Here is a 17875-nt window from a genome sequence, read left to right as displayed (position 1 = left end):
TCTGCATTTGGAGGATCTCCCTAACCTCCCTGCTCAAAGGCAGGCTAGCTCTGGGAGTTGTTTCCCTCAGGGAGTCGCGGGGCAGTGACAACCATAAAGGGGGTCCCCAAGTCCCTGGGCGGAGGGCGGAGGGGCACCAGGGGTGGTGGGGTCAGGGGCTTGCGGTCTAGGGCGCTGCGGCCTTGGGCCCCAGAACCCATTCGCCCTCCACCTGCTCTGCTCCGGCTTCGCGAACACTCCTCGGCCTCAGAGCTTGGAAAACAGTTCTCCCGCTGCGGGGTCCCTGCAGACATCAGGAATTGGGGCCAACTCCTTCCCTGTGCGACGCTCTCGCGGGCGCACCAGGCGCCGGCGCGGGCGTGGGCGTGGCCCTTGCGCGGCGGCGCGTGCGGGGCGTCGGGAGCGCGGCGCGCTGGCTGCGGCGGCGGCGACGGCGGCCGCGGCAGAGGCCGTTGCTGCGCCCGGTACTGGGGTCGCTGCGTGAGGCGCAGGCGCGGAGGACTCCACCCTTCCCGGGCTTCGGCTCGCTGTGGGCTCGTCATGGCGACCGAGGCGAGGCCCTTCCACCTGGTGGTGTTGGGCGCGTCTGGCTTCACCGGCCAGTTCGTGGTCCAGGAGGTGGCCCGGGAGCAGGTGATCCCGGGGCTGAGTCCCCGCCTGCCCTGGGCCGTGGCGGGCCGCTCCCGGGAGAAGCTGCAGCGAGTGGTGGAGAGGGCTGCCCTGAAGCTGGGTAAAGGCGGGGTGGGCGGCTTCCCGCTCCCGGCAGGGGTTCGGGTCGCCCGCAGCGAGCGTTTGTCCTTCCGGGGGCTGGGGGTGGGGGAGGCTCCCCAGGGCTCCCCAGGCCGGCCGGACGTCCGGATTGGTGCCTGGAGGGGCCGTGGCTTTGGGCCGCGCCCCACGTGAAGCCCAGCAGTAAATGCGTGTCTCCTGTGTTGAAACCCCCCGTTGGCGTGGCGGGTCCCGCAGGCCAAGCAGCCGAGGACTTCGGTTCTTCCCTGGCCGGCCCGGTGTCCCTCCAGAGCCGGGTGGAGGGGGAGCTGGTGGGGCTGGAGGGTTCTCGATGGTGAGGTCGGACGGGAGAGGAGGGCATTGGTTTCCCCGCGACTGTTCGTCCTCTCCCCTCGCCTTGGGTTTTGGCGGTGGGCGAGGCAGCTTTCCAGGTTTCGGGGACGTCGTGGACTTCGCTTTTCAGTTTCTTTTTTGCTTGTGAGAATTCGCCAGCGGGCTTACTCTGTCGCGTTGGCTTATTCTTTTAGCATTCGTTCCTCAGGATTTTGCTGCGTGGTCTTATCCGTGCTGGGTCCTGCCCTAAGGCCTGGGGGTACGGATGGGACAGTGAGACAGCACACACATTTAGGTCTCAGGAGCCTTTAACTGCGGCTCCTTCCCACCCGAGTGGACCTCATACACACAAATGCGCCTGCGTTTTTCTGTTTCATCTTCATCTCACTTCTGATTCCACCCTGGGCCCCCCAGTGCAGAATCCTTTTTGCTGTCACCACCAATAGGCACTCTTGACCAAAGAGCTTTTTAGTGTTTTTTGTTGGTTTGTTTTACTTTTTCAGAAGAAACAATTTCACTGTTGAAATATGGTCTTCCATTTCCTTTTCCTTCCCACCAAGACTGTACAGGTGCAGCCTAGCTAAGTAGCCAAGATTCTAATGCCCAGGTTCAGTCCTTGTGGGGAATACCTTGATCCATCAAAACCTGCATTCCGCTAATTACAGTAATTTACTCATTATAAACCTATAATGAGTGTTCTTACCTAGACTGTGCTCTCTACCTCAGAGTCCTTTTTTTTCTCATGTCGATGTTAACAACATCTTTTTACTGCCCTCCTCCCCAGTATTTTGTCATATGTAATTGGTTGGTAGTTGATGAGAAACTTTTATAATGGAATTCTTGCAACAGAGAAGAAATCAGGACAGTCATCTACTCGGTATCTAAATGATGGTGAAATTGTCATTTACACACGGTTATTCTTTGTGTGTTGCTTAAGTTAGATTTTTTTTTAAAGCTTAATGATTTTTTCTTTAGCAATCTGTAGTGTTAACTCCATATTCCTCATAACTTTCTCTCTCTCTTTTTTAATTATCTGGTTTTAAAAACTTTTACCTCTTGTTAGTATATTTAGTAAATCTGCTATCCCTGATTTCTATAAAAAGACGATCTGGAAGATCTAATGCTGTACCAGGATTTGCTTCAGATGATTTATTTCTTATTTCAGGAAGACCGACACTCCCATCCGAAGTTGGAATAATAATTTGTGACGTCACGAATCCAGCCTCACTAGATGAAATGGCTAAACAGGCAGCAGTTGTCCTCAACTGTGTGGGGCCAGTAAGTCATCGCCCGGTTTTGTGTTGGAACAAGCGATGTATTCATTTCCAGCAGAGTCTGGTATTTGATATTTCAGAGGAACATAAGGACAGAGGACAGAAGAGTTGGTTCAGGACTTCAAGCCCGTGTGGGGGAGTTTTCATTCCTTATGAGGAGCCAGTGGATGTGACCCAGGTTTCCTGAGAGAGAGCCAGACTCTCAGTGGTACTACTTCAGGGACTGGCTCCTGGTTCCTTCATTGGTTACAGCTCTGATGGCCAGCTTTTTTTTTTTTTTTCCTTACTGCATGCTTCTTAAGTAAAAAAATGTTTGAGCATGTGCCCCTAATATATTTTTTTATTTCCTGATAAATGATATTCCTCTATTATTTATTCAGTACAAATATTCATTGAATGTTTATTACATGGATACTGCTTTAGTGTGGGTACCTGGGACATAAAGGTGAACAAAATTGAGAATCCCTCATGGACCTTACAGTCCAGTGGGTGAGACAGAAACCTAAGGTTATAATCGTAGGTAGTGATTAGTGCTTTGAAGAAAAATCAAGCAGGATAAGGAGACAGAGAGATTGGCACACGAGTCTCTGTGAGGTGGATGGTCATCAGGACCTGACATTAGTGTCAAGCCCCGAGTGAGGTGAGCAGGGGAGCTGTGGGAGTAGTTGAGAAGGTGCTGCAGGGCAGGGCAGCTACAGACGTCCAAGATGAGCGTGGGTTTGCAGGACAGGAATGCCAGAGAGGGCAGAGGTGGGAGGTCACGTCCGAGAGGAACCCAGGAGTTAGGTCCGAAGGTATGGCAGGCCAGGTCAGGGTTTGAAGTGTGCAGAGTCTTTGAATGGTTGAAAGCCAGAGCATGAGCTCATGTACGGTTTTGTAGTTCCTTGTCTTCTGAGAGAAAAAAGGGGTAATAGGGGACCCACAGGGAAATAGCCCAGGCAAGCCGAGCACAGGATGGGGGTGGAAGAGGTGCTGAGAGTCGTTGGGGTCAGAGGATGCTTCGACATTCGAACCCTCCGCTGTTGTTCTGGACACGGAGGACACACTTCTGGCCTGTGTCCCAGGGTGAATGTTGGTAATATTTACTGGTCTGTGGAAGCCATCACAGTTGCCAGAATGTTTGAAAACTGAGCATCTAGGAGATTGATAATCATTTTTTTGAAACAATTTTTTAAAGGAATTTATTTATTTATTTATTTGAGACAGATAGAGAGAGAGCAGGAACAGGGGGAGAGGCAGAGGAAGAGGGAGGAGCAGACTCCCTGCTGAGCCAGGAGCCCACATGAGGCTGATCTCAAGGACGCTAGGATCATGGCCTAGCCAAAGGCGGTTGCTTAACCATCTGAACCACCCGGGTGCCCCTGATAATCATGTTTTAAATGAAAGGAGAAAGGTTTTTTGATTATCCAGTAAAAATGTATTCAAATTGTTTGTTTAGATTAATCTCATTCCTAATTAGTTTTGGTTCTGTGCTCTCTTGCTATGACCATTCTCTTCCTTATATCTTAAGTCAACCTCCTTGCCCTTCCTACCCCAGTACTCTGGAAAAACCCAAAGCTGGTTTGTGTATGTATGTGTGTGTGTGTGTGTGTGTGTGTGTGTGTGTTCTATTTATTATTTATTTTAAAAATTAGTTTCCGAGGTAGATTGTTGCATATAACACCCACTGCTCATTACAGTACATGCCTTCCTTAATGTCCATCACCCAGTTACCCCATCCCCCCACCCACCTCCCCTCCAGCAACCCTGTTTGTTCCCTAGAACTCAGTGTCTCTTATGGTTTGCCCTTTCAATTTTCATCTTATTTTTCCTTCCCTTCCCCTGTGTTCATCTGTTTGTTTCTTAAATTCCACATGTGAGTGAAATCATAGGGTATTTTTCTTTCTCTGACTTTTGCTTGGCATAACACACTCTACCTCCATCCAGGTCATTGCAAATGGCAAGATTTCATTTCTTTTGATGGCTGCATAGTATTCCATTATATATATACCACATCTTCTTTATCCGTCCATCTGTCAGTGGACATCTAAGCTCTTTCCACAGTTTGGCTGTTGTGGACATTGCTGCTATGAACATTGGGGTGCAGGTGCCCCTTTGAATCACCAAAACTTTTTCCAGTTATTCCAGTCCCATTTACCTTACCTGAACTTGCATCCCCTGTCAGCCAGTAATCCCGTAGCTCTGTGTGTCTGGAGAAAGTGCGTCCCCTTGCTGACAGTCCGTCTTTAAGTATGTGGTGACAAACTTCCTGTGGGGCCTCAGCAGCTCCAGCCACCCTAACCCCACCTGCCTGGACTGTTCTCTCTCCTGCTGTTTGAAGCAGCAGCTTGTGTCCTCTTTGTCTTCATGTTTTAACCTCCTGTCCCTCTTCCCTCGGTGATCTGATGATTTTATTTCCTTTTTTGTGTGTGTGTGCTATGGCAGTCGAAGCTGTTGAAAGAGAATTTCTTCACCTGCGTACCTGCATTACCCTGACTCTGCCTTCCCTGTTTTGAGGATTTGAAGACCCCATGTTGACATTTTTATCACATCTGCCCTTCTTCTGGACTGTTTCTGTGCCCCCTTTGCAGCTAAATTCCTTGAACACGTTCTCTCTCCTACATCCACTTTTCTCAGCTCCCACTCCATCCTAAGCCACTCTTGCCTGACCTCTGGAAACCTCCCTGCTTCAGGGAGCCTGGTCTGCTAAGCCCTCACCAGCTCCCCACACTCACCTGGATCCAGGCTCTTGGCATTTATCCCCCCTCGGTCACGTCCTCCTGTGTTTGGCTCTTGCGGTCTGGTTCTTCCCTGGTTTTCCGCCAGCTCTGTCCCCCTCCCTTCTGTTGGATATTCTCATCTTCCTGTAAGTACCAGAGGCTCAGTGCTCGAGCCTTACAAACTTCTCTGTTTGCACTCTCTGAGCCAGACTTTTTTAAAAAAATCTATTATTAGTATTATAATAAAACACACATAACCAAAATGACCATTTTAGCCATTTCTCAGTATACAAACCAGTGGCATTTGGTCCATTGACAATGTTGTGTAACCCTCACCATCTTATCTCCAGAACTTGTCATCATCCCAGACAGAAACCCAGAAGATTGGTTTTCATTTCTGTGGTGTTTTGGTGTTTTTGTTTTTGTTTTTTTTTGAAGAGAGAGGTCTTTGGTGCTTCCTACTTGTCCATTTTGGGCCAGCATTTTTGAACAGCGTAGTGTAGTAAGTTGAGACTCAGCATTAAAAAAAAATGATCAGGTAGCCTAGAATAGAAAATAGGGTGAATTACATGTAATATGGGTAAGTGCTGGTTTATGAAACTTGTGTTTCAGTTCGGTATATTTGTGTATATTTGTACATATTGGCTGCCACATGCAGTGGATTTCTCAGCGTGGGTTGTGGTCGAAAGGTTTTGAATGCCATCTGTATGCTGATGGCCCACGTTAGCTTCCAGTGAGGACTGCCCCCGAAACCAGATGGGGAGGTGCGGCTGCCTTCTTGGTGTTTCCACCTGGGTGATTCATGGGCATCTGAGTCCCTAGGTTTTTGCCCCAAATCTGCTCCTTCCTGGGCTCTCCTGGGATTGGCATTTTCACTTTACGAGTTTGGGGTCATTACCAGTCTCTTTGCAGGTTTTTGTTTGTTTGTTTTTACCTCTTTGTCTATTTTGTGAAGGTTTATTTAGTTAAAAAACAGGATATCTGTAAAACTACTTAGGCATGTGTAAACAGGCATTCAGTTGAAATATACCGAAAATGAATGAATGAGGGCATCACCATGGGCCCCTCTGCATGAGGGACACTCCCAAGCTGCCCTCAGGGCCCCTTGTATAGTTTCCATTCAACACGGGACCACGTCAAGTGGCCCAGGGAACATGCCCAAGTCAATTCATGTATTAACTGTTAATGAGGCTTCATTTTTTCCTTTGTGTTTCCTTTAAAAAAAAAGCATGAATAAACATACTGACTTTATTTCTGTAACTGAGGGAATGGGTCTGTGGGCCCCTTGAGGCAAGCCTGTCTACATGGCTGGGAGACAGCCACGTTAGGACGTGGAATGCTGAGAACAGGATTGCAGTTTTGACCTATAAGCTGATTGGCTTCGCTGGGGAGAAATGTCTCCTCTGAGATCAAGGATAGTTACCATTTGTTCATTTATTTCATAAAAGCACAAGGTTAGAAAGTAGAGAAAAACAAAACAAAACAAAATTAATATAGGGATGTTAGTGTTGAAGTCTCAACCTCAGATTGCCCGGAGAAGAGAGAAAGGTGGGCCAGTTAAGACAGAATACGATGTGGGGGTTGGGGGGGGGATTGTGGCAGAGAGGGGAGCGCATTCTGTTTCCAGAAGGAGCTGTTATTTCAGAAAGCTCATTAATGCTTTACAGCCGCTTGCCAGTACTTGTAGGTAAACCCAGTAGCCAACAGGCTGTGGCTCACTCTCTGAGCCGTGGGAAGGTAAGCCAAGGCCAGAAGGCAGAGACTGGAGGAGCCAGGAGCTAGCCTAGGGCAGCCACGAACAGGGGAGGGGGCTCCAGGGAATGGAGGGCAAGGAAGTAGCACAATTAGGAGATGATAGGCATTTGAGAGCTGTTGGAATATGGGAATGAAGGGGTTGTGGTGTGACCTGATGCTTTTCGTGACATGCTAAGAAGTTTGGACTTTCTCCTATAGTAGATATAGGCACTGTGGAGCTAGCAAAGGATTTTAAGAGATGTATATGTATCTGTGCATGCGTGCGTGTGTTCGTGTGTGTACGCAACGAAATAAAGATAACATCAGATTCTTATTTTAGAATAATGATTTGGTGTTCTTTGGCCATGGGACTACCTTGGCTGCAGGGAAGCTGGTTACTGTGTACAGTAAATCGCAGGAGAGGTGGTAAGGGTATGAACTCAGATTTGGATGTGTAGAGGGGAGGGAACTGATTTGAGATTTTCAGGGAACTAATTCGTAAAACCTGGTGACTTCCAGGGTAGGTGGAGTAAAAAATGGCTTCTAGGTTTCTCACTTGCAAATTTTGTGGAGAACGAGGCCAATCATGGCAACAAATGAAATTTCTCCTCTTCCTGTTGGTCTGTATTTTGATTAATAGGACCAGTAGCCCCCCCCCCCCCCCCCCCGCCACCGCCTTTGGCTTCCTTGTCTGTCTAATCAGCAAGCCCAGTCACTTCTATCTCTTTAACAGTCTTACCCTTGGTGTATCCGTCACCTTCCTTACTTCCGCCTTTTGTCATTTCTTAGCAGCCATGGTGTTGTTTTCTAGTGGGTCAGGCAGAGTGATGTGTGTTTTCTGTAAACCTTACACCACTGTCCTACTTAGGATTCTTCAGGAGAGCCTAGTAGTCCTGACCTGGCCCCAGTGTTCCTTCCAGGCCCGTCTCTCGTCACGTCCCTATCAACTACTCTGAGCTTCAGCTCCCCTTACCTTTTCTCACACCTTCACATATACTTTTCTCTTTATCTGGATTTTTCTTTTTGCTGGCAAATCCTTGTTCTTCAGAATTCAACTCGAATGAATCACTTGGTCTATAAAACTTCCTGTTTGGTTTTCAGTTAGAGGTGAGCACACGTTCCTCTAATTCCATCGTGCTTTCATTCACGCTGTGAGAAGTGGTGTGGTGCAGTTACGTGATTTTTCGGCTCCTTTGTGAATATTTGATTCTTAATAACTAAGACTCTACTTGCAAAACTCAATGGCATTTCATTCATTTAAGCTTGCTAAGGAAGGGGCACCTGGGTGGCTCCGTTAGTTCTGTGTCCGACTCTGGATTTAGGCTTAGGTCATGATCTCAGGGTTGTGGGATCGGGCCCCAGATCGGACTCTGTGCTCAGCCCAGACTCTGCTTGAGATTGTCTCTCTCCTTCTGACCCTGCCCTGTTATGTGCACACATTCTCTCTCTCTCTCTCTCTTTCTCAAATCACTCACTCAGTCAGTCAGTCAATCTTCAGGCTTGCTAAGTGAGAGTAAACGGTTGGTTTTCTTTATTCCCTCCAGTATCGATTTTACGGAGAACCTGTAGTAAAAGCATGTATCGAAAATGGAACGAGCTGTATTGACATCTGTGGAGAGCCTCAGGTATGTAAAATGAAGAAGAAAGAAGGGCCTTAACAACACAGCTGTCTTTGAGAGGGGGGAATTGTTTAGTGCCGCCCCGCAGACCTGTTTTAGAAGTCAGGGACCCCCACCCTTGTGCTGAGACGTGCGGTTCCACTGACGGCTTGAAGGAGAGTCAGGTCTTCCGTTCTCTTGAGTTTTTTTCTGCCTTACCACTTCATTTCTTCCAGGTGTTTTGTGTGTAGGATGTGCTGCTTTCTGTAGCTTCCGCGTGCTGTGAGAGGGCTTAATTAAAATGGTGCGCCGTGTGTAAATTCTTAGAATATCACTTTTATAACGTTTTCATAACGAATTCCCTTCTTGTAATCAGACACCTTTACAGCATTACAGAAAAGGAAGTGTAAAATCCTCCAAATATAAACATTATAGACACTGACACTCGAGTGCTTACTGCACGCCCGACACTCTGCTAATCCAGCATTTTGTGTCATCTGAATGTTCCACGTTCCTGTCAAGTCGGTGTCGTCTGGCCTGTTTTGTGGATGAGGAAACTGAAGCTGCGGGGGGTTAAGTCGTGCCGCTGAGTCCTGCGTCCGCTCAGTAGAAGCAGGACTCAGCTGGGGTTTGCCTGCGCGCAGGAAGTGGAGCGTCCGCAAGCACCCGGCCACCCCAGCTCCTCGAGAACTGTCACCTCATCTGTCCCTGCGGTCTCTGCCACTGTCTTCACCAATGTGCCGATATAGTAACGTACTGGAAAAGACTAGGAAAGTGTGAATTACCAAAATCGAGTCAAGAAGAGGTAGGAAATCTGAGTGAAACAGAAACCAATTCCTGTCTTATTAAAAAAAAAAAAAAAATCCCACAGCAAAGAAAATGATGAAACCTTCCTAAAGTGTCCTATAAACTTCAGTAAAAGTGATCTCAAAGCTTAATAAAGATCCAGACTGAATAAAGGACTCTTACGAGGCAGTAATACAAATCAAATCACCTAATTAAAAATGGGCGAAGGGATGAGTGGAGACACGTTCTGTGGAAGAATCCCAAATTGCTTGTGTAACTACTCCACCCTCGAGGCGGGGAGCATGACTCACCACCGCTTCCTCAGGGGGTGCCACACAGAGTCATTCCCTCCCCGAGAGAACAGTACAGAAGGGAGGCAAGAAGAGAATAACTTGCTGGTGGTGAAACCTGACAAACGCTACCTCAGCTGAGCGTTCAGGGCCACCGTCCACAGCGGTAAGTCCCAGTGACAGTACATACCCTTGATGGAATGTCACAAAATGCACCTTACCCCTGTGGTCTCCCCCCTGCCCCCCAAAAGCTGTAAACCCACGCTGGTCAGGAGAAGAATTCCAACGGGGGGCATGCTACAAAGTACCTGATCCAGAGTCCTCAAAACTGTCAGGGTCCTGAGATTCCGAGGAGACTGTCACAACCAAGAGGAGCCTCGGGACACATGACAAATAAGTGTGATGTGGGATCCTGGGGGAGAGAAAGGACATTAGGTGAAAACTAGGGAAATCTGGATAAAGTATGGTCTTTAGTGATAATGTTATCAATGTTGGTTTGTTAATTGTAGCAAATGTTAACAGAAAACTCTAACAATAGGAGAAATTGGGTCGGGGTACATGGGAACTCTCCACTACTCAGATTTTCTGTGAATCTAGAACTGTTCTAAAAGTAATCTGTAAAAACAGGCAGAGGATTTGAACAGACATTATTCTCCTCTTCCATCCCTTCCTCTCCACATTGTTCATCCCAACCATGTGTGTGTGCCGACCCATGTCTGTAATGATGCTCCCTCTGTGTGATACGATTCAGAGATGTGTTCCTGCTGTCTTTGTGGGTTTTTTGCATATTAATTTAGTTTTTCATAGTATTACTTTTGCATTTAGAAGTCATTCTGAAAAAGTTAATAGTGTCATTAAGTCAGATCAGCCCTTGCCCCACACTAGTTGCCACGTGATAGATGTACAGTAAATATTTGCTGAAAAAGTGAAAAACATTTCCACAGTTAATATTTCACTACAAAGCCACATTGGTTATCCTTTTCACAATGTAATTGCTTTGTCTTTTAAGGTCTGTCATTTAATGCTGATGTACATGTTTCTGTATAGCTCTGATTCAGATTTTTGTCCTGAATTTTTTAGTTTTTGGAATTAATGTATTGGAAGTATCATGAGAAAGCTGCAGAAAAAGGATCTTATATCATTGGAAGCAGTGGCTTTGACTCCATTCCAGCAGATCTGGGGGTAATATATACCAGAAATAAGATGAATGGTAATTATCAATCACTAAGCAGTAATTGAATTTAATAATAGAAAATTTTCATGTTTATAACTGTGATGAACTAAAATCTAGTTGGGAAGAGAGATATAACTGTAAATGGGTAATGTTCAAACGCATGATTTGTTTGGGGCACCTGGGTGGCTCAGTTGTTTAGGCATCCAGCTCTTGATTTTGGCCGGGTGGTGATCTCAGGGTTGTGGGATCAAGCCGTGTGTCAGGCTCTGCGCTGGATGTGGAGCCTGCTTGGGATTCTCACTCCTCCGACCCCCACTCACCTTCTCTAAAAAAAAAAAGAAGAAAAAAAAGAAAAGAAAAAAAATTTAAGGGGTACCTGGGTGGCTCAGTTAGCTGGGCGTCTGCCTTCAGCTCTGGTCGTGGTGCTGGGGTCCTGGGATTAGAGCCCACATCGGGCTCCCTGATCAGTGGGGAGCCTGCTTCTCCCTCTCCCGTTCCCCCTGCTTATAAGCGCTCTCTCTCCCTCTGTCTCTCTGTCAAATAAATAAAATCTTTAAAAAATTAAAAATAAAAACAAAACCCACTTGCTTAGTTTTGACATGATTTTTTAAGATGCAGTTAGTACCGTGTATATTCCAAAGTGAGGAATTGTCCATTGTCTCAACTTAGTTATGGTTAAAGCTGCAAAATTTCTGGAAAAAGAATTTCTGACAGCCATTATAATCCAAACTTGGTTGGTTTAGGAATTAACACATTTAAAAATATAATTATGTAACTATTATAATTAAAAGTTTAATTTTTTAAAAAACATTTTATTTGAGAGAAAGAGAGCAAGAGAGAATGAGAGAGAGCATGAGCTGGGGGGAGGCAAATGGAGAGGAAGAGGCAGGCTCCTGCTGAGCAGGGAGCCCGATGCTGGACTCGATCCCAGAACCCTGAGATCACAGTGATCATGACCTGAGCCAAAGGCAGATGCTTAACTGACTGAGCCACCCATACACCCTATTATGCTCTCCTTGAGAGCTTTTTGATGTGAATAATACCAGTTTAGAACTAAAAACCCTTTATCTTAAAAAAATGGAAAAATATCAATATTGTGGTAAAACAATGGAAATTTGTAATGTCATGCATATTCTAAAAGGGTCCATTTAAAAAATGACATGAAACAGGTAACTCCAGTGTTGTATAAACTATCCTAAGAGCTTAAAAAGATAGAAAGTGTTCTAGTTTATAGCAAAAAGTTAGCATAACTCAAACCAAAGTCCCAGATAGATAGCACCCAAAGAAGCTAAGCTACAAATCAGTCTTGCTTTGTGAAATTAGTAGTCAGAAAAATGCTAAATTTTTAATAAATCTTCAATGGCATTTTAAAAGAATAATATATCAAAACCAAGGCTTATTAGGAAGTTATGTCATCATCACATCAGAATATTGAAGGTGAAAAGCTAGATGGCCATCTCAGTAAATGATTTGATAATTCCTGCCATTTACTGATTGCAGGTTTTTAGGAATAGAATACTTTATTAACATAATTAATGTCAGAGGGCAATAGCCAATATCATACTCAGTGATGAAATGCTAGAACCATTCCAAATAAAAAGAACATGAGCATCTCTCTTTTTTTTTAAGTTATTTATTTATTTTAGAGAGTGAGTGAGTGTTGGGTGGTGGGAGGGATAGAGGGAGAGAAAGTCCCAAGCAAACTCCGTGCTCAGTGTGGAGCCTGACGTGGGACTTGATCCCAGGCTCGATCCTACCTAAACTGAAACCAAGATGGGTCACTTAACTGACTGAGCCTCCCAGGCGCCCCCCAACTGAACGTCTTTAAAACACTTAATCTTAAAATCATAGATTTGGTAGGTCCCCATTTATCAACTTAAGTCTCTAAAGTTCAGACATTTTCTTCAAGATAATTTTACATATTTCTTACTAAGGTTGTTTTAAAATATTTAATAGCTTCTGTTATTTTGAATAGGTCTTTTTTCTTTTAAGGGAGAAATAATACTTTAAGCCTTGTTTTAAAACTTTCTTTTCGGGGTGTCTGGGTGGCTCAGTGGGTTAAGCCTCAGCCTTTGGCTCAGGTTATGATCTCGGGGTCCTGGGATCGAGCCCCGCGTTGGGCTCTCTGCTCAGCGGGGAGCCTGCTTCCCTCCCTCTCTGCCTGCCTCTCTGCCTGCTTGTGCTCTCTTTCTCTCTCTGTCAAATAAGTAAATAAAATCTTAAAAAGCAAACCCAACAACTTTGTTTTCAGATACCAAACCCTAAGAGGGAGCATTTCAACAAGTGCCCCACTGATTGTTTGGCACAAGCTGTCCACGTGTTACTCTGTGTTGCCTTAGGCGGTCCATGTTCTTTCTGTGGCGAGGGTAGATGATTGGGCCATAAACCCAGGCAGCGTTCTCAGAGCAAACCTCAGAATCATCTCAGGGGATTATACTTGATCTAGGTGTTTATTGATGGTCACCAGGCAACATTTAGATGACTGTGGTTCTCATCATTGTTGATGACGAGGTGGTTCATTCTCTTTCTCAGGGTCCGCTTTCCAAGGCCCCACGATTTTGTTTTCTTTGGAATTAAAACTAGGAAGACCAGTCTTAAGAAATTGCTATATTTTGGGATGCCTAGGCAGTCCAGTCAGTTAAGCGTCTCCCTTTGATTCAGGTCATGATCCCGGGGTCTGGGATCGAACCCCTCGTTGGGCTTCCTGCTCAGTGGGGAGTCGGCTTCTCTCTCTGCCCTTCACCTTGCTTGTGCTCTCTCTCTCAAATAAGTAAATAAAATCTTTTAAAAATAGGAATAATGCATTCTGCATGTCTTAGTTGTGTGGATTTTATTTGATTTGACTCTACCGTTCTGCTGCTCTCGTAGGCACTCTGACTGCTGTGGAAAGTTTCCTGACTCTACATTCCGGACCTGAGGTTGGTTTTTCTGTTTCTCAGGTGTTTTTTAAAGTTAACAAAAACATTTTGGAAATGATACATGCCTCCTAAAAAGATTTTGATGAGTTAAATTTCATACATATTTGTAATTTTTAGGGCATGAGAGTCACTATGTTTGATTTTAAAAAGTAAAGATGGTGGCTTGCTGGGAATTACCTAGACTTAAAATAGAATTTTGTTACAAACAGCTGCACGGTTCAGTGTATTAGAATGAGGTCCCATGATCCCAGCACCAAAATATCTCTCATTGTTGTGTAATAACTGTTGTCAACCAGTTCAGTCCAAGTCTGTACACTCGTGTCATGCGCCTCACGGGCCAAGGCCATCGTGGCCAGAAAGAGATGGTGATGTCATCACTGACCGTCCAGCCCGTTGGGGAACGTGAGACCTGAGGTGGCCGTATTCCCGGAGGCCCATGTTTACGATAGGCCCTTTGTCGCCGGCAGTCTGACCCAGGTCTAGGTCTGTGCTTGAGGTTCTCTTTGAAATCCATTCGTTCAGCAAGTCCTCTGTGGTGGTGCAGATACATAGAGCAGTACAAGGTGGTGTGACCCAGAAACGGAGAAGATGCAGGCCTGTCCTGAAGGGGAGAATAATGTGGCTTGACAGGAGAGAGAGACATTAAAGAGATCAGGTGAAATACTGTAGGATTCTGAGGATGGAGAGTCAACCCCGCTGGGAGGCCAGAGGTAAGAGCAGCCTGGAGGAGCTGGGCGCGTGCTGAGTGTCGGAGACGGGAGCTGTGGAGCTGGGCTAAGGGAGAGGGAGCAGCATCATCAGGACACAGCTGCGGGATGGTATGAGCGTGTGCGGGTGAGACTCATGGTTCTAGTCGTCCAAATTGTGGGATCAGGTTGATAAACACAAAGCTGTGTCACGCATGCTAAAATCTGTGGTGACAGAGAATGCCCACTGGAGAGTCAGAATCAGAGTAAAGGGAAGTGATAGTGGGCCCGAGCAACTGGGGAAGGCCTCCTAGAGGCCTTGCTGAGTTTAGCTGTGAGAAGGAAATAGCATTTGGAAAGTCACCTGAACAAGGCTCAGAAGCAAGAGTGAGATACATGCATGAATCTGGGGGGCATGGCTAGAAACCCAGCTCCACCCGGTTTAAACCAGCAACACGAAGAGGAACTAACTGACTCTGTAGGGGATGGTGTGGGATTTACTGATGTTGCGTTCCTTTCCTCTGGGTTCCTCTCTGTGGCTCTCAGTGTGGCAGAGAAGGTGCTGGCATTCCCAGGGATACATTGTCCTTAAAGTTCCTCATTTCCTGGGAACAGCTAGCAGAGTTGATGTATCACATCGTAGGAAAGATCAGTCAAGTGTGGGGCCTTTGGGCTTTTCTTGAGCCCATCAGTATGACCTGGTGTAATGGCGTAGTCAGATTGCCTTGGCCTGGGTCGCAGGCTTCTGGAGGGGGCGCCAGAGAGAGAGTTCCATCTCTCCAGCATGGAACACGTTCCAGATAGGAAAGAGAGTTTTATAAGCAGAAGATGAGTTTGAGGACTGCAGGGAGTTGCTGCAGGATGACAGAACCTAGATGTCACAACAGGGAGATCGTGAGAAAATTGGTAGAGTAGAAAAGAGGCTGCTTTTGAAAGAGCAGCAGGAGATGCAGTTGGAAAGAGAGCTGGTGTCATGAAGGTGTCTTCCCTTCACTAGAGGGTAAACAAGCCCCTGGTGATTCACAGGGAGGCGAGCCAGATTGGGCAGCAGGACTGCCTGGGTTTGAGTTCTGGCTCTGCCACTTATGGGTGACGTCCTGGGCAAGTACCACACTGTCCTCACGGGGCCTCCCTTCCTTCATCTGTAAAAGGAGATGATAATAGTATCTGCTTCATGTGGTCACGGAGTCAATGACTCTAAATCAGAGGTTGGCAGTTAGCAAATTGCCCAGTAAACGTTATTAAGTATTATTTTTATTAATATGATTTGAACTTAAAGTTGGGGCTTGACCCAGGACAAGAGAGCTGAAGCGTCTGTAGGAGTGCATTTCCCTCTCTCACTCCCCCTAAAGCAAAATCCACAGCCTGAGTTTTACAAGGATGGGACAGGTTCTGTGTATCCCCAGTCACTGAGCTGTCCTGTCCCTCCTTAGCTTTCTTTTCCCCTGGGGGTTTTTTATTTTACACACAAAATTGTACCATAGACCACACGCTTGAATTTCAGAGGATTGAAATTATAGTGTAGAATTGTCCTGTCTGTCCAGTCGGTCTTCCCGCCGTGATGGAAATGTTCTGTGTGTGCTGTGTGGGGGCTTGCACAGTGGCTGTTGGGGTTCTAGAACAGGTCAGCCACTTGCCTGTGGCAAGTGTCAGGGGGAGGGGCAGAGGGAGAGGGAAAGGGAATCTCGAGCAGACTCTGTGCTGAGCGTGGAGCCTGGCATGGGACTCCATCTCATGACCCTGAGATCCTGCGATCACAAGCTGAGCCGAAAACAAGAGCTGGATGCTTAACCGACTGAGCCACCCAGCTGCCCCAGCCCATGGCCTTTTTTATATGTCCACAAGCTAAGGATGATTGTTTACATTTTTAAAAGGGCTGCAATAGAAATACAAAGAATAGGTCGTAGAGACCATCTGTGGCCTACAGATTGGACCTTTCAGAGACGGTTTGCCAACCCCTGTCCTAGAGTGTGTTGTAGACCACAGTACAGTTATACTAGAAATCACTGAAGAGATAACATGAAAATCTCTGTATATTTGCATATGATGAAATGTATTTTAAATTTATGTCATTAACCCAGACCTTTTTTCTAAACTCCGGACTTAAAACATCTAATCACCTAATTAACATCTGCCCTTGCACACCTGATAGCTCTCTCAGACTGTGCCTTGACCATAACCGACCTCCTGTTTCTTGTTTCCAAATGCGCTCCAACCTCGGGTCCTTTGTATCCGTTTCAGTTGGTAGTGGCGTGTCCTTCCACACAGGCCAGACGGTGGGGTCATTGCTCTCTGTCCTCTGAGGACAGATCCTCAGATCCCGTCAGTCAGGAAATCCTGTTGATTCTGCCTTTGCGAAACGTGCGAATCTGATCACTCTTCACCGTTTCTCTTTCTCCCACGCCTTATTCTTGCTACCACCGGTTCTTGTAGAGTCGTGCTCGACATATAGCCGGGATGATCCTGTTCAGACCTCACTCGGACCATGTCCTTCCGGTCGTGTGCAAGAATCCAAGTGACGTGGCCCTTGTCCCTCTCTAGCCTCCTCTCCCACACCTGGGCATTCTCCCTCATTCACGCTGACCCGTGTGCCCCCTCGAACATGCCAGCACGCTTCCGCCCTCCACTTTTGTCCTGGCTCTCTCCTTTTCCTGCAAATACTTGTCACAGATGTTTTCATGACTGACACCCTCTTCTCCTTCAAGTCTTTTCTCCGATGTCACTTTCCTGATGAAGTCCCATTTAAAATTGCAGACTTAATTCCATCATTTTCACTTCATCATACCTACTCTTTTTCTTTTTTCTTATAGTACTTTGCACCTTCTAAAGCCTGTGTATTGTATTTTTTATTGAGTTTGTAACCCTCTCTGGAATGTGAGCACCACAAAAAGAAGGATGTTTGTCTTTTTAGTTCACCAAGCACCCAGAACACTGCTGGTCACATAATCGGAGCTCAGTAAGTGTTTTTGTCAGCTGACTTGAGTGGACAAGGCTAACTTAATCTTAATTCTAAAACCCTACAATTCCAGGATGCAAAAGTCCAGTCCAGTTTCATGTTCTAGGAACACAGATATAAAAATTCTAAGTAAAATATTTGCAAATTAAAAGCAGTAATACATAAGAATAATATATTTTGACCAAGTTAGTTTTAGAGAGGAATAGGATGTATCATATTACATAATCACTATAATCCACCTCACTAACAGGTTAAAGGAGGACAGTCTTATGATCATCTCGATAAGCAGAGAAAAAGTGTGGTAAAATGTACTTTCTATTCATGATTAAAAACTTACAGCAAGTTGGGAATAGAAGGGAAGATTATCTTTTTTTTTAAAGCTATAATAAAGTTAAATCTGTATTTAACATTGAAAACTTTTGCTCTGAGCACAGGGATAAGACCTGGGTGCCCATTACTTCTGCCAGATTGTAGCCAGAGCAGTAATGCAGGAAAAAAGAACGAAACTGTATATAGGTTGGAAATGAGAAAACAAGGGGTGCCTGGGTGGTTCAGTCCGTTAAGCATCTGCCTTTGGCTCAGGTCATGATCTCAGGGTCCTGGAATCATGCCCCAGTCGGGCTCCCTGCTCAGTGGGGACCCTGCTTCTCCTTCTCCTACCCATTCATGCTCTCTCTTGCTATCTCTGTCTCTCAAAT

General features: G+C 46.0%; 1 protein-coding gene across 1 annotated transcript in view; it reads left to right on the top strand.

Annotated features, from left to right (window-relative positions):
- The first annotated feature begins 399 nt into the window (after positions 1-399).
- SCCPDH (saccharopine dehydrogenase (putative)) overlaps positions 400-17875 on the top strand; it is a 34408-nt gene continuing 16932 nt past the window's right edge. The window contains exons 1-5 of the mRNA XM_032862870.1: positions 400-730; positions 2228-2340; positions 8314-8394; positions 10524-10653; positions 13486-13535. Coding sequence (XP_032718761.1) covers positions 541-730; positions 2228-2340; positions 8314-8394; positions 10524-10653; positions 13486-13535 — 564 coding nt within the window. The 5' untranslated portion in view covers positions 400-540. The remainder of the gene's footprint in view (positions 731-2227; positions 2341-8313; positions 8395-10523; positions 10654-13485; positions 13536-17875) is intronic.

Source organism: Lontra canadensis, unplaced genomic scaffold (genome assembly GCF_010015895.1).
Source record: "Lontra canadensis isolate GAN:19392208 unplaced genomic scaffold, GSC_riverotter_1.0 scaffold24, whole genome shotgun sequence".
NCBI classification, from domain to species: Eukaryota; Metazoa; Chordata; class Mammalia; order Carnivora; family Mustelidae; genus Lontra; species Lontra canadensis.
This window is presented reverse-complemented; position numbering and strand designations above follow the sequence as displayed.